Here is a 16,570-nt window from a genome sequence, read left to right as displayed (position 1 = left end):
GCAGCAGCTCCAGATCTACTGCCTCGCAGCCTAGCAACTTCAAAGAAAAGACAGCTTGTCTTTTTTAAGGGTTGGAGCAAAAGAGCCGACTCTTGCTGGCTCTGATTGGCCCAGCACAGGTCACGTGCTCATTTCTCAACCAATCACCATGGATCATGAATGGCACCCACCTCTGTATCTAAGGCACTGTGCTGGGGTGAGGAAGGAGGGTCCCAGGAGAAAAGTCAAAAAAGCTTTGGTGGGAAGAAAAGGGAATCAGTACTGGGCAAAAAATAACAGGTTATTTTCATTTACGTATGTGTTGTCCCTCCAGCCACTCCTCAGCTCATGACCTCCATCACCGTCGAGCCCATCGTGTTTATACAGCATTTCCGCCTTTCCAAAGAGCTTTCACATACATCCTTTTTTTTTTTTTTTTTTTTTTTTTTTTTTTATTTTTGGGACAGAGAGAGACAAAGCATGAACGGGGGAGGGGCAGAGAGAGAGGGAGACACAGAATCGGAAACAGGCTCCAGGCTCTGAGCCATCAGCCCAGAGCCCGACGCGGGGCTCGAACTCACGGACTGCGAGATCGTGACCTGGCTGAAGTCGGACGCTTAACCGACTGCGCCACCCAGGCGCCCCCACATACATCCTTTTTAATTGTCCAGGTGGTGTGCGGGGCCACGAGGTACCGCCTCTGACCAGCTGCCACCTCAGTTTGCCCAAATTTGACATCATATATTATTTTCTGCATGTGCCGTGACTTGTGCCAATGATTGGAAACATGGCCCTGTGGTTGCCCCCCCCATCGTCGATCGCGTGAGATCCTTACACTGTCAACCTGAACAGATGCTGTCAGACCAATTCACCAATGAGGAAACACACCTGGAGGGAGAAAATGACTTGGCCCCAGGCCCCTAACTGGTGGCAGTGGCACGAGGCTTAGCTTATGAGAAATACCAGAGCGCTAAGAGCCATAGGTCTCTGCGACTTCTGACAAAAGTCAAAGTGTTAAGAATGACTGGAAAAATAGACAGCCCCGTGGCTCTCTGGATTGAGTGGAAAGCAAGAAGTCCCTGCAGTGCTGAAAATAACACTATCTCCCGAGATGAGCAGGGTGTTAATGTTTTCCATTCTTGATTTCACTTAATCCTTTGTATAATTCTCAGAGGTGGGAGTTATACCCATACTGTTGAGGAGGAAGCTGAGGCCCAGAGAAAGCAAGTAACTTCTCCAAAGCCACACAGCAGGTCAGCAGCAGAACTTAGATTCAAATCCAGGTCTTTCTGACAGCCCTGTGCTTTACTCCAGAGTCCTGGAGATGGAAGAGCTCCCCGCCCCCACCCCCAACTCTTTCCTTTCATTTAAATCCAAGTTAGTTAACATGTAGTGTAATAATGACTGCAGGAATAGAATGTAGTGATTCATCACTCACATATCACACCCAGTGCTCGTCCCAACAAGTGTCCTCCTTAATGCCCCTCGTCCCTTTAGCCCATCTTCCCACCCAACACCCTGTCAGCAGTCCTGAGTTTGTTCTCTGTATTTAAGAGCCTCTTATGGTTTGTCTCCCTCCCTGTTTTTATATTATTTAATTTTTTTAATATTTATTTATTTTTGAGAGACAGAGATAGAGCATGAGCAGGGGAGGGGCAGAGAGAGGGGGAGACACAGAATCTGAAGCAGGCTCCAGGCTCCGAGCTGTCAGCACAGAGCCTGACACGGGGCTGGAACCCACAGACTGTGAGATCATGACCTGAGCCAAAGTCAGACCTTCAACCAACTGAGCCACCCAGGCGCCCCTGTTTTTATATTATTTTTCCTTCCCTTCCTTATGTTCATCTGTTTTGTGTCTTAAATTCCACATATGAGTGAAATCATATGGTATTTGTCTTTTTCTGACTGATTTCACTTAGCATAATACCCTCTAGTTCCATCCATGTAGTTGCAAATGGCAAGATTTCATTCTCTTCAATTGCCGAGTAATACTCCATTGTATATATATACCACATCTTCTTCATCCATTCATCCGCCGATGGACATTTGGGCTCTTTCTGTACTTTGTATTGTCAATAGCATTGCTATAAACATTGAAGTGCATGTGCCCCTTTGAATCAGCACTCCTGTATCCTTTGGATAAATGCCTAGTAGTGCAATTGCTGGGTCATAGGGTAGTTCTATTTTTAATTTTTTGAGGAACCTCCATACTGTTTTCCAGAGTGGCTGCACCAGTTTGCCTTCCCACCAGCAGTGCAAAAGGCTTCCTCTTTCTCCGCATCCTGGTCAACATCTCTTGTTGCCTGAGTTGTTCATTTTAGCCATTCTGACAAGGGTGAGGTGGTATCTCATTGTGGTTTTGATTTGTATTTTCCCTGATGAGGAGTGACACTGAGCATCTTTTCACGTGTCTGTTTGCCATCTGGATGTTGGAAGAGATCCCTTGGTGTTAATGCCTGTCTCCTCTGTCCCTCTCTATAGGTCTATATCATCCGGGTCACGTGGTCCAGTGGCTCCACAGAGGCCATTTACCGGCGCTACAGCAAGTTCTTTGACCTCCAGGTAAGGATTTGGAGTCTCCAATGGGCTGCAGGGTTGGGAAAGTTTAATTGGACTAACTTTCCATTTTGACTTCAGGGTCTAGATGCTCACCCCACAGTGGACACAGAGTGGTTTTTTTTTTTTTTTATTTCCTAGACTTAAAAATGATGTCCATTGTGCTCCCTTGAGCAGCACAGCTACTGAAGTCAGAATGATACAGAAATTAACATGGTCCCTATACAAGAATGACATGCAAATCTGTGGAGCATATGTTTGAATATCCCAGGAGAAAAAAACCTTCCTGGCTTCAGGCACAGATTGATCCAGGGTTTTCATGGTACCACCTCACCCAGCTCCGTCCTCTCATCCTGCATTCCTACTTTCAGTGGTGTTGGCTTTATCCTCAGATCCCACGTGGTTACAAAACGCTCTGGGATTATACTCAGTAGGAAAGAGTGAAAGGTCACTTCCCAGAAGTCCCAGCAAACACAGTGTCCTGCACGCCATCCTATCTCTTGACCCCACATGTTCTTTTAGAAGCTTGGGTGATATTAACCACCGACATCTTGGTTGTATGGACCTGATCCATTCCTAAAAATGTTGAATAAAGAATTTTCAGAACCTGTATTTCATTATTTTAAAGGAAGAGGAGATGATAATGTGCTTCTCGCAGGTTTCCCCAGTATCACTAAAACAATCTCAAACGCCTACATAACAAACTGCCAAGAGTCGTTGTGTAATGTCAACCAACTGAGACTCCTGTTACCTAATTATTAAAATGCAATGACCTCATTAGTGGTGTTCTGTGTCGACAAAATGCAACAAAATTAAACAGTACCATATGTAAATTATATTTTTCTTCTAGTCTACAGCAGACCTAGAAGTGCACAAAGAGACTATATGGTAAGGATGCTGAGACTCTAGCTAAAACAGACTTGGCAGGAGCAGCATGGGGGCCAGGAAAGGGCTGAACCATGGGGGAAAGGAAGGGAAGATGATGCCCAACACCTTTGAACGTGATGAGCTGGAGGCATCGTCCTGTCTGAGAAGGACCAAGATCCACACCTCTTTGCCAGGTGCAGGGGTGACTTAGGCAGATCTATTATAGCAGATCTTCAGTTCAGAGATTGAAGTTGCTAGACTGACTTTTCACGCACAGAGGGTCTGTGTAGGGACGACCACCTGTATTTTGCTTTCAGAGGCCTCTTGCCTGCCTGACACCTCCAAGAAGGATGAAGGATAAGAGGGGACAGAGAACGGCGACACTCAGGATTGCTGTCCCGGGGATTATGGGAATCCACAGAGCAAAGTGGCCACTGGGCAGCTTAGGCAGGAAGAGAGGAGTGGGGTAGATTTATGGGAGGAGGCAGGTGTGTCCCATGGAGCCCCAGAGCAGGAAATGAAGCTGGCCCCACAGGGCCCCAGAACCAGCACCTGATTGACCCTCAGAGGACCAGCAGCTCCCCAGCCGTCTGTCATTGTGGCCACAGGGTCTCCCATCAAGCCTATTTTAACTGCTAGCTTCTCTGGACCGGCTTCCTCCCCTAGCCCATTGGCCCACATCACCCAGACAGCACCTCAGTCCCTCACTTTTCCCTGTTGTCAACCCTCTGGAGTTTCTAGGTGCTGAGTCCAGTCTCCAGGAGAGAGAGAATCTGATTGTCCCAAGGGTCCTGAGTGTACCTCCGCGCCTGTCAGCTTGGCCAGAGAGGTTGGGGTGTTTGCTCCGGCATCATCTAGAAGAGGAGGTTGGATGAAGACGGGAGTGAGGAGAAGGGCATATGGAAATGTCCATGGCTGCTGTTTTGCAGCCAGCAGGGCGGCATACCCACGGCTTTAGACCTTGACCTCTGGGGTTAGAGAGACTGGGTTCAAGTCTCAGCTTCCTGTTTCAGGTCTCAGCTTGGTGTCACCTCTGTATGCTTCTGAGACTCAGTCTCCCCATCTGCATGTTAAAGAATGAAAGAACTTTCCTCATGCATTCGTGGTGACGGTTAATCGAGCTGCGCCTTGCTCAATAAGCACATTAGCTGCCATTAGCTGTCCCTCAGTTCAGAAGGGACTTGCCCGAGGTGACATCATTTGGGAATGCCTGAGCCAGAGCGTGATCACGAGTGTCCCTGGCCCAAAGCCTGTACTCCCTCCACTCTCCTGTTCTGACTCAACTTTCTTGTTTCTACCAGAACTTAAAAGTGAGGTTTTCTTCCCCACTCAGCATAATTGGCAATAATTGGGGGTTTGGTATAGCATAAATAGCTGCCTCAGACTCCCCTCCCTCTTAGTCCAAAGGCAGTGCTTCAGCCAGCCTTAAAGAGGCCCAGATGGGTGGCTGGAGTGGGAAAGTCATAGAATTCCAGAGGGCCCTGCTGTCCTAGAGACAGCCACCCCCCAAAACCCAGAGGAGGAAGCTGGAAGAGGGCAGGGTGGGATCCCACCAGCCAAAGTCAGCTGTTCCCGAGGAGCAGGCAAGGAGGCCGGCCCGTGTGGGGCCGTGACACCCTAAAGTGAGGTGATTTCATGATCCCACCCTCCCCTTCCTCCTGTCTGGCGAGTAGCCTTGGCTTTGTCAAAAGTAACTTGGCACAAAAGAGTATGGAGAGGGCCAAGCTTTCGTGGAGAAACAGCTAGGCCAATGTGGCGTAATGGAAAAAGCAGAGGACTCGGTCAGGAGACTTGGGGCCCAGCCACCTGTGCTATGAGGCCTTGGGCACGCCTCTTAACCCCTTTGTGCCTGATTGTCCTCACCAGTAACAAGGTAATGACAAAAGAAACAGCTGGCATTTCTGGAGCACGGACTGCTAAGCATCTAGATAGAATGACTCACTTAATCCTCATATTAAGTTTATTAAATTACGTAGATGAGGGGCGCCTGGGTGGCGCAGTCGGTTAAGCGTCCGACTTCAGCCAGGTCACGATCTCGCGGTCCGTGAGTTCGAGCCCCGCGTCAGGCTCTGGGCTGATGGCTCAGAGCCTGGAGCCTGTTTCCGATTCTGTGTCTCCCTCTCTCTGTGCCCCTCCCCTGTTCATGCTCTGTCTCTCTCTGTCCCAAAGATAAAATAAACGTTGAAAAAAAAAAATTAAAAAAAAAAAATTACGTAGATGAAGAATTCTAGGCTCAGAGAGGTTAAGTCATTTGCACAAGGTCACACAGCTAGTGAATGTCCGAACTTAGATTTGAAACTGGGTGGGTGACACCAGATACCACACTCTTTGCCATTGTGCCGTCTAGTGCCCCTGTCTCTAGTGGCTATTTCACAAAGTTTATATGGAGTTAAAAGTGATGATGTGTGTCCAGAAGAGGCAGATCCGTAGAGACAGAAGGCAGATTAGTGGTTGCCAGGAGCTGGAGGGAGGGGCAAAAAGGGAGAGGCTGTTATTGGGTATCTTTTGGGGGGTGATGGAAATGTTCTGGAATTAGATGATGGCCCTGGTTGCGCGGCCTTGTGAATGTACTAAACACCACTGAATGGTACACTTTAAAGGGGCGAATTTTATGGTACATGAAGTATCTCTCAATTACTTTTTTAAAAAGAGTGATGATGTGTGCGAGCAGTCTCTGGGCTGTCAAGCCCTGAGCAAATGTCAGCTGTTGGGATTATTGATGGGCATGGGTTGCTGCTAGGAACTGGCATGAAGATCAGAGGAGGCGACGATGCCAGTTTAATAGAGTGGCTAAGATCCTGGGCCTTGATCCAAATACTGCCACTTACTGGCTGTGAGATCTCGTTTTAGTCAGAACTGTTTTAGTTGCAGATGACAGAAACCTAGTCAAAATGGATTATTCAAAAAGAGCATTGATCGGCCAAATGTAACTGAGATGTCTAAGGGTACTAGGCTGCAGATGTGGCTGGATCCAGGAGCAAAAATGTCCACCTGCCTTTCTCCACTTCTTAGCTTTCTTCATGCCCAAGCAGGGTGGTGTGTGATACAGTGGTGGCCGCAGCTCCAAGCTGTATCCAACAGGTCAGCTCAGTGGCTTCAGGAAAAAGAAGAATGCCCCCAACAATTTAAGCAAAAATCTCACTGGTTTATCTTGGGTCGATGGCTGGGTCAGTCCGGGCCAGCCTAGGGACTGGAGGAGAATGAGTGTAGACTAATTGAGAAGTAGAAATAGTCCCCGGAAGAAATCAGACAGCTGCTTCCAGAAAGGGAGAAATCGCCTGTAGATGACAAAAACCAGTAAATGTTCCTTCTGGTCGGGGCGAGACATTCAGGCAGAGGAAATCCTCTCCAGAGAGGCTGCCTGGAATAGAAAGAAGGAGCATGACTCAGGTTCCTTTGTGGGAAGAGAGACTCACAGTCACCAGCGAGAAGGTCCTGTTTACGACAATTCACCTTCCAATGTGATTTCCTAACCCTCTCACGCTTAGAGGAGCCGGACCCTGATCGTCATGCCTGCCACTACTAGCTGACATCTGGCCACAAGTCTCGTTGACATGAGGGGGCAGGTAACAGAGCCCTGGGCTTGGAATGGGCAGACCCGGTGTCAGGTCCTAGTCCTCTGTCTTCCCAGCTGTGTGGCCTTGGGCAGGCCACTCAGCCTCTCTGAACCTCCCTTTCTGCCCTAGCCTAGGCCCACGTTGGAAAGTCCATCAGAGTGTGACGGAGGGAGCTGGCCTCTGAGCAAGATGCCCACAGCGTTGAGGGCAGTGCCCAGAGAAAATGCATTTTGGTTGAGTGGCACAGTAACAGTATCAGCAATCACGTACTGAAATGGGCCAGGTGCCCATTTTCTACGCCGCCTCGTTTAGTCCTGATTTGCAGGCCCGAAGTCGGTATTGTGCCCATGTCACAGATGGGGAAACTGAAGCTCAGAGAGGCAGAGTCATGTGCCCAGAAACAGCATGGCTAAGATTCAGGCTGCGGCACAATGAGTCTGAAACCTGGGCTCCTAACCATGGAGCCCCCCGGCCTCCCTGAGGCCCAGAATTGCCTTCACCCGTGTCTCTTCAGAGTTAGCTTTGCCTCAGAGTTCTGCCTGTAGCTGGCCTTCAAAGACCCATTTGGCACTCCTTCTAGATGTGGGCGGGGCCTATCCTCAGGGCTACTCTGAGCAGACCATAAGCCCTTCACAAATGGGCCTCAGATGCATGAGGGGGTCCGCTTTACACTGCACCGTGCGACCTTTGCCCTCTGAGTTTTCCCACTGGTTCATTCTATCCCCTGGGCTGGGGTCATGGTCATCCCTGGAGCCAGGGCTTCCCTCACAGAAGGCACGGTTAAACACGTGCTGAGCCAGACCCCAGGTGTGCAGAGAGGGACCTCTGTCCCAGCCAGGGAGCCCAGGCAGAGCTTGCTTCCTGGAGGAACAAACATCTGAGCAGGGCCTTGATAAGGAGTAAGGAGTTGACCTGCCCGCAGGACGGGGGGAGGGCTTTCTGCAAAGAGGAAACCGCGTGTGCAAAGGTGTAAAGGCGTGAGGAAGCAGGACTTTTAGGGCGCCCTGCAGAATTACAATGGTGGGGAACACAGAGCCAGCTGGGTCACTCTGCCCAGCAGGGAGCTCACTTGTGTCCCACGTGCAAGAACGCTCCATCTCTGAGGACCCAGAGAGGGCTGTTCCTAGGCACAGGGGCTCTCGCGGGATGCTGCGCCCTGGACGCCGCACATCTCAGAGCTGGAGGCAACCTGGAGGCAGCATGTCAATCCGCGCCTTTGTTTCTCGCCAGAGAAGGGAACTGAGATCCAGAGATGGGAGAGGCCGTCCCAAGTCACACAGCAAAGTCATTTGTTTCCCACTGTGATTGAGACAGGACTGGGCTGTCCCCCTGCTGAGAGTCTAACTGCCCCCCCCCCCCCCGTGCACTTCTGAGCTTTGGGGACTGTCTGCCCAGGAGCCCCCACGCTCCACCCCAGGGGCCAAAGGGAAGGGAGTGTTTTTCTCGTCTCTTCTGGGGGCAAGTACAGGGGTGGCAGAACCGAAGAGCTCTCACTCCCCAGGCGGGCCTTGCCCACCCGGGGGGGCTTCCCGGTGAGATCCTAGCCCACAGCCGGCTGAGGAGCCCGCCACGCATATTTATCCAAATGCTCGGGCACACTCCTTTCCACAGACGTTCTCTTCTGAGGTCGCAGCGCACCTCCCACGTGTTGTACGCGCTTCATACACTCCTCCTTCCCTTCCGTCTGAAGAGCTCTTGCCACCTCAGTTGTGTGTCGCTAAGAAGACAATACCGTCGTTGCTCTTTTCCACACAGTTAGCAAGTCTTTCTTTCTAAACTAGAAGGAAGCGAGACTGTGTTGGTCAGTTGCCTCTGCATCCCAGCCCGGGTCCTGTTGCTCCACCTGGAACATTGTAATGTAACTTCCCCTCTCCTGGACAATGGCTGGCCAAACCAGATAGCCACTTTCTTTTACTCATTTGTTCGTTCATTCGTTCATCCGTTCCCTCTTTGCACAGTTGCTGGCACACACCAGTGGGGAGGTGGTGGGGCAGGCCAACGGGCAGGCAGACCAGTGAGGAGGCAGACTGAGGCAGTGGACTGAGGGGCAGTCGGGAGAGAGAGATGGATCGGTGGGACGCGAGGCGGGCCCCACGTGGCATGTCCACCGGGACGCCGGAGCAGGCTAACCTTTAGGCCAGCTCCTCGAGGGGACAGAAGCCGCAAGGACAGCGAGCCGTGTCACACAGGTCCAGGTATGCTGTGTCCTGCTCTGCGGACCACGCGACCTCTATCCAGCCAGCGGCTGCACATGACGGTCCCCATGGGCCGCCCTGGCTCTTCCGGGTTGTGAGGCTTGGTGATACTGAGGGAGGAAAGCCCTCCAAGTCCAGTCTGCCACTAACACAAACCACGTGTGGCCCTCCATGCCAGCTTCCATGCTGTTTTCTTTGGACAGCACGTCTCCTTTCTCTCTACCACAAGCTGATGTCTTGAAAACTGCTGATGGAGGGTTCTCTCATCCCCCTCGGAGGCCTGCAGTGTAGCCACTTGACGTGGCTCCCTCTCCCTCCCTACCCCTCAGACTGACTCACTTTCCTCCTTGGTTTCCAGTCCTCCTCACCCTGAGCACCACTTCCTTTTATTATCTGGGGGGAGGGGCATGGATTTTCTAGTTTCCAAGGAGAGCGGTCCACAGTGGGACTTAGCCTGGCATGTCTCTGGTCCTGCTGCTTCAGACAGCCTGGGTCTGGGGGTCCCCACAGAGTGTCTGGAATGTGGCCTGTGGGTGCCAAGGATGACGGTTCTCTGGATAGGAGCGGCTTGTGGCCTGTGACACTGGACACACTAAGACCAGAAGCAAAACAGCTCCCAAGCCTCTGATCTTCTGTCCTTTCAAATAGCAGCCTTAGACTATAGTTGCCATTGCCAGGGTGATAAAGAAAGCGAAATAAACCTGGGTACGGCTAAACGAGGAGGATGGATGTTCTAGTCCAGCCCTGCACTGTTCACTATGATGGCAGTAGTCATGTGAGGCTATTTAAATTAATAAGAATTAAATTAAATTAAAAGTTCAATTCTTTAGTCTCCAGAGCCTTGTTGCAAGTGCTCAATCTTGGAACTCAACCTAGGGCTTAGTGGTGACCGTAAAAGGTCTATGCAGATAGAGAACATTTCCATGGTTGCAGAAAGTTCTGTTGGACAACCCAGCTCTGGCTTGTGGGGGGCCTTGGATAGTCTGAGGAGTTTTGCTAAGTTTAAAACACAGCCTTGCAATGGAATGTTCTTCAGCTTTAAAAAGGAGGGAAATTCTGGGGCGCCTGGATGGCTCAGTCGGTTAAGCGTCCAACTATGGCTCAGGTCATGATCTCACAGTTCGTGAGTTTAAGCCTCACGTTGGGCTCTCTGCTGTCAGCCCAGAGCCTGCTTCAGATCCTCTGTCCCCCTCTCTCTCTGCCCCTCCCCTGCTCGTGCACTCGCACACACATGTGCTCTGTCTCTCAAAAATAAACATTAAAAAAAAGAAAAGGAAGAGACACCTGGGTGGCTCGGTCAGTTAAGCATCCGACTGGTTCAGGTCCTGATCTCACGGCTCATGAGTTCGAGCCCTGCATCGGGCTCTGGGCTGACAGCTTGGAGCCTGGAGCCCGCTTCAGATTCTGTCTCCCTCTCTGTCTATCCCTCTGCCACTTTCTCTCTCTCTGTCTCTCTGTCTCTCTCTCTCTCTCTCTCTCTCTCTCTGTTTCTCTCAGATATAAATAAACATAAAAAAAAAAAAAAAGGAAGAAATTCTGACACCTGCTACAACATGGATGAACCTTGAGGACATTATGTTGAGTAAAATAAGCCAGACACAAAATACTGTGTGGTTTCATTATATGCAGTACCTAGAATAGGTAGATTCATACGGATAGAAAGTGGAATGGTGGTTTCCAGGGGCTAAGGGAGGAGAATAGGGAGCTGGTGTTAAATGGGGGATAGAGTTTTAGTTTGAGAGGATGGAGAAATTCTGGAAATGGATCATGGTAATGGTTGCACAGCAGTATGAATGTGCTTAATGCCGCATAATTGTATGTTTAAAATGGTCGAAATGGTTTATGTTAAGTGTATATAACACAGTTTTTAAAAACACACAGCCTCGGGGTTCCGGGGGTGGCTCAGTCAGTTGGGCGTCGAACTCTTGATTTCGACTCAGGTCGTGATCTCACGACTCGTGAGTTTGAGCCCCACATTGGACTCCACGCTGGTGGCACGGAGACTGCGTGGGGTTCTCTCTCTCCCTCTCCCTGCCTCTTCCCTGTTCATGCTGTCTCTCTCTAAATAAGTAAATAAAACTTTAAAAAAATTAAAGAAAAAGAAAATCACAGCCTCACAAACTACTAATTATTCCCCAAGAACTTTCAGAATAATGTATTCCTTATGAACAGAGTGCAAGGAGGGAGGATCTGTTTGCGAGCACCTGTATGTCCTTAAAGGGCTCACATTCAGCATTCATGTACACAAGGACCCTGACAGGCAGGCTGTGGTCCTTGTGCCCCAGATGATGAATCAGGCTCCCTGGGTGAGGAGTCTGGCCGCTGACACACAGCTGGCATGAGGAAACATCAGGATTTAACCCCAGGGCTGTCTGGTCCCCAGGGGTAATAATAATCTGTGGTTACTCTTTGCAGCATTAAACCCAGGTCTGCTGCCTCAAATTAATAAAGAACACTTGGGGAGACACTTCGGCTCTTTGGGCCATGCTTGTCTGGGTTAAAAAAAAAAAAAAAAAAAAAAAAAAGCAAGTCAGGACAGAGAATGAGAGAATAGCTTCCTAAGCAGACTGTTGACCATAAGAAACACTGGGGGGAGGCCTCTTCAGCTGGCATGCACATTCAGACAGGGGCCCGGAAGGAAGCCTGAAGAATGGAGAACGGGCATGAGAGGGTGGATGGATTACTGGTGCAGACCCTTTTTTCCCCCCCTAAGTTCCCTGTAATGGTGTTTCAGCAGTGTCTTAGCAACACCTATAATCGCTAAAGGACTGCAGCTGGGACTGATGGGTCACCCCGCTTTTCAAAAGAAAACGCGTTCACCTGTGCCCAGAATGTTACACCTACTACATCTCGGGCTGAGTTTTCACGTTGGCATGACATTCCAAAGCCACCTCTGAGGGTGACCTCAGTTAGGGAAAGGGAATGGGATTTACATTAAGATACTTGAACTGGCCGGACCGCCACTTAGCTGGGTGACCTAAGGCAGCCGTCGCTCTCTGCTCCCCAGTTTCCCCCCCTCTGTGACGTGGGGAGCATACGTTTATATCACAGAGTTATCGTAAAGGGCAGATAAAATCACGCATAGGAGAAGTCTTGTTAACTGTAAACTGCCAAGCAAATGTTAGTAGCGGTTACTGATTGTTACTTAATATTGGTGACATGAATAGTATTAAGTAGGGTACTTGGCAAACACGTAAAGCTGTCCTCCACAGTGTTCACTCAGTGAACATTGGTTGCTTTCGTCGGTTTTTACTGAGAGCCTACTTTGTGCTGGCTTCGAAAAAACTCCTGGGTTTGAAGCAAGAAGCCTGCCTTTTCCAGAAGGCCCGCCGTGGCCTCGCCAGTTGCTGAACGACGTGAACCAAGCATTTCCCCATCACCACACAGCACAGAGTAGGGCCGGGGGGGGGGGGGGGGGGGTGGGAACCACATATAAAACCATGGCCTCCGGGCAGCCCTTCAGGGTGCTGGCCAAGCTGAGGGGGACCCACCTCCCTAGGGCATCCCATAAGACAGCGCGGAGGAGGTGTGAAACCCCAGCCCATTTCTCGAGCCTGAGGAGCAGTCCGTGTTAGTTGTTATCTTCGCTGCTTCGTAGAGGCGGGGTGTGCGACGGCGGAGAAGCCATGGACTTCCATCTCTGGCCCATCCACTTGCTGGCTGCAGGCCTCTGGCAGGTTTCTCCACTCTCTGGGCTTCAGTTTCCTGGCTAATCTTGTCCACCTTGAAGGAGCATTCTGAAGATTTAGTGAGAGCCTGTGTCTAAAGAATCGAGTCTATGCCTGGCACGGACAACCTGCTTCTCTTGCTCTTCCGGCCTCTTCTCCCTCCCCCTGCGCAAGAGCCCTGCTTGTTTCTCCAGGGCTAGTCAGAGCTTCTCTCCTTCTATTGGAGGGACATCTTGAAAGCCAGGGTGACTCTCTCCTGGAGGGGAAATGATGAGCAGGCTTCTCACATTCCAGCCATCGCTCTGGGACACCCCAGACTCCCTTTTCCCTCTGCTTGAATCCTGGGCCCAGATACCAGTAGGATGGTCATACCACCATGACAAAGCCTCTCTATACAACAAGGGTCAGCTCTCCCTTGGGCTGCTTGTCCATCAGAGGTTGTTGGGGGCTCCGGACCCTCAGTGGCAGAGAAGCCAGGGTCTGGAGTGTGGCCGGTCACGTGGGCAGAAGGAAGTTATCACGCACCGCTCGTAACTCGTCCACCCCAAAGTGACGCGTGTCTTTTCTCCCTCACGTTTAACTGGCCATGTCCCAGCTCAAGTGCGGGGTGGGAAGTACAAATCTATCACGTGCGCATCTACCGTGAGAAGAACCAGAAATCTGACGACAGCCTTAGTCACTACCACGGCCCGGCCTTAATCCATAAAGTAAGGCTGCAAGTTGGTATCATTATGGCCAATTAAAAGTTGAAGCCCAAGGTATGTCGCTTCCCCAAGACCACAGCTACAGGTCCTTGTGATTTTGTGTATCAAATCCGAAGCGTCGTCCCACTGGTAAAGGTTTTCAGTTCGGGTACTCTGCCCTTGTTCTTTCTCACCCCCACAGCAGCCTACGCCTCTCCGTGCAGGTACCGCCTACACCACCCTGTAACGATCCGTTTCCTTTGCAGTCTCTCTCTAGACTGTGCATCTTTCCATCTCTGTACCCCATGCGCCTAGCACAGATTCAGGCACAGATGTATCTGTTGAGCCAAGCTGGGGAGTCTTAGTGGGGCATGGGAGTGTAATGATTCACAGGCATAGACCTAACCAGACTGAGTCGTACTGGTTTGTTACTTAACAAAACCTGCAGTTCTTAGGAAGCAGATTGGCCTGCTGTCAGTGGGATTCTGGTGGCTCTGGGGGTGTTGTTCACATTTCAGGTCCTGTGGCTAGAGAACCCCAAGAAAACTGAGAATGGTCTCTCCCAGCTCTGAGCCTTCACTAATATGGCGGCTGTGGACATAAAGAACTGTTTTCATGGAGAACCTAAGTCCAGTTGACATTGTCTTTCCCATGTGCACATGTCTGGGTTTCTGAAAAGCTGAACAAAGTGAGCCTTTATGTATCAAATCACATATTTCACATAACTCCCTTAAAATGTCAGAGATGCATGTATCATATTAAAGGCTTCCATTTTTGCTATTTTCTCCCTGTTTAGATGCAGATGTTGGACAAATTTCCCATGGAAGGAGGACAGAAGGATCCCAAACAGCGGATCATTCCCTTTCTGCCAGGTAGGTGAGACACATGCTGTCAGAAGGGGTTTCTGGGGGTTCCAGGACCGCCCCCAGATCTCTCAGCTCAGTTTCCTTGGGGCATAATACTAATGACCAGAGTCCCAGTCATTTGTGGAAATTAGTGCCTAAGAATATGGGCTTCGGGGTTAGATGCCACACCATCTACTTAGGCAAGATATTTCACCTCCAGGATGCTCAGTTTTTTCTGTCTCTAAAATGGGAATAATTAGAGCTCATAAAGTTTTTGTAGTGAGTGGCATCTTTATTATGGTTGCAGTATTAATTTGCTATCTCTGTATAACGAATTAATGCCAATTTAACAGCTTAAAACCACACTCATTTATTATCTCACAGCTCAGTTGGTCAGAAGGCCAGGCAGTTCTGCTGGGTTCTCTGTTTAGGGTCTCATAAGGCTGAAGTCATCATCTTGGCCAAGCTGGCTCTTAGCTGGAGGATTGGGGAAGAATCCACTTCCAGCCTCATTCAGGTTGTTGGCAGAATTTACTTCCTTGTACCTATAGAGCTAAAGTACTATTTCCGGTGTGCCTGGGTGGCTCAGTCAGTTGGGCATCCAGCTTCAGCTCAGGTCATGATCTTGCCATCCGTGAGTTCGAGCCCCACATCAGGCTCTGTGCTGACAGCTCAGAGCCTGGAGCCCGCTTCAGATTCGGTGTCTGCCTCGCTCTCTGCCCTTCCCCCACTCACGCTCTGTCTCTCTCTGTGTCTCAAAAATGAATAAACATTAAAAAAGATTTTTTTTTTTAAGAGCTCATACAGTTACACTATACCTCCCTAGCTAATCCAGCATAATTTCCCTCACTTAAAGTGAATTATGGTATATGTTGTAACATGAGCCCAGGAATGAGATCTCATCATATTCACAGGCTCTGGGGACTAGGATGGGACGTCTTTGGGGTCCGTTTGAGAAATTCTGCCTGCCTATCTACCATAGCTACCAAGCACCTTCTGAGTGCCCAGCACCACTCTGGGCACTGTGGAGGAGTTAATACAATCATGGCTGGTCCCTGCTCTCAAGACATTAAGTGTTCCTTTCCCCTGCAAAAATTACCTTACCGAAGGAACAGCATGAAGGCTTCAGCTCAAAAAATGTGGCTGCCCGAACCAGAGTTATTGCTTCAAGTAGTAACATTGGATGTCTACTGCAGGCCAGTCACTGGGCTAAGTGCTTTACATTCATTACCACATTTAGTCTTCAGAACAACCCTGTGCCCATTTCACAGATGAGGAAATTGAGGCTCAGAGGAATTATAATCATTTGCACAAGTAGCAGAGCTGGGGTTAAACACTGGTATGGCTGGCCCCAAAATTCATGCCTGAAGTCAGAGGGCCCAAGTTCAAATCCCAGTGCCCTGCGGATCCACTCGGTTACCTTCGGTAAATTATTTAAGCACGCACATTATTTCCATTTGCAAATTGGAGATGATAATGATGCTTAAATGATAAAGTTGTTATGAGGATTAGCTAAGGGACTGGCACAGAACTAGCAGCAACCAAGCACTTACTATTTTTATGTACAATCAGCAAATTGACAATCGCCCCAAGTCACAAATGTTTAGCGCTGGGAGGGCCCTTTCCATCTTTTTCATTTTGCAGACAGGAAGCAGACCCAGAGAGGAGGGGGACTCCCTGGGTCACACAGGAGCCCACTCTCCCCTCCCCCACCCCAGAGTTCTGCAGTCGGCAACACATCGAGTGGGTTCTTCCAGATGTTAGCATCATCGAGTGGGTTTAGAGACAGGGTAGATGTATTTGCCAGGCCCCCGTCCACTGGGAGAATCATTTGCCTAAAAAAGCTAATGTTTTTAGTTCTTCCACGGAGAAAGTGTGCAATCACCCTGGAATTTTTGTTTCCTATTGGAGAAAACCCAGTGTACCGACTGCAGCTGCCAAATAGCAGTGCCCCACAGCGTGTGCTTTAAAGTCCAACAGACCCAGTTGTGTGACTTCCAGCAGATGACATCCCCCTGCCCCTGAGCCTCAGTTTCTACATCTATAAAATGGGACCATGACTCCCCTTTTACAAGCTTCTTGCCCTTGGATATAGTGGATTCTCTGTCAAAGTCAGAACCAGGATCCTGGGATATTCCTTTGGAATGTCTTGGTATTCATATTTGAGAGTCATACATAAACGATCAGTCTGAATATTCAAGTTGAACTTGACTCTAAATG

General features: G+C 49.7%; 1 protein-coding gene and 1 pseudogene across 2 annotated transcripts in view; both read left to right on the top strand.

The window, feature by feature from the left end:
* SH3PXD2B (SH3 and PX domains 2B) overlaps positions 1 to 16,570 on the top strand; it is a 103,137-nt gene that overhangs the window by 32,004 nt on the left and 54,563 nt on the right. For both annotated transcript variants that reach the window (XM_086716204.1, XM_086716278.1), the window contains exons 2-3: positions 2,461 to 2,541; positions 14,302 to 14,377. In XM_086716204.1, the coding sequence (XP_086572330.1) occupies positions 2,461 to 2,541; positions 14,302 to 14,377 (157 nt within the window). The remainder of the gene's footprint in view (positions 1 to 2,460; positions 2,542 to 14,301; positions 14,378 to 16,570) is intronic.
* Positions 2,697 to 2,795, top strand: LOC147584194 (U6 spliceosomal RNA; annotated as a pseudogene).

The sequence above is a fragment of the Puma concolor genome, chromosome A1, assembly GCF_028749965.1.
Source record: "Puma concolor isolate L17-30 chromosome A1, mPumCon1.1.hap2, whole genome shotgun sequence".
Lineage (NCBI taxonomy): Eukaryota > Metazoa > Chordata > Mammalia > Carnivora > Felidae > Puma > Puma concolor.
The sequence above is the reverse complement of the archived record's forward strand: the minus strand, read 5'-3'. Positions and strand labels throughout refer to the sequence as shown.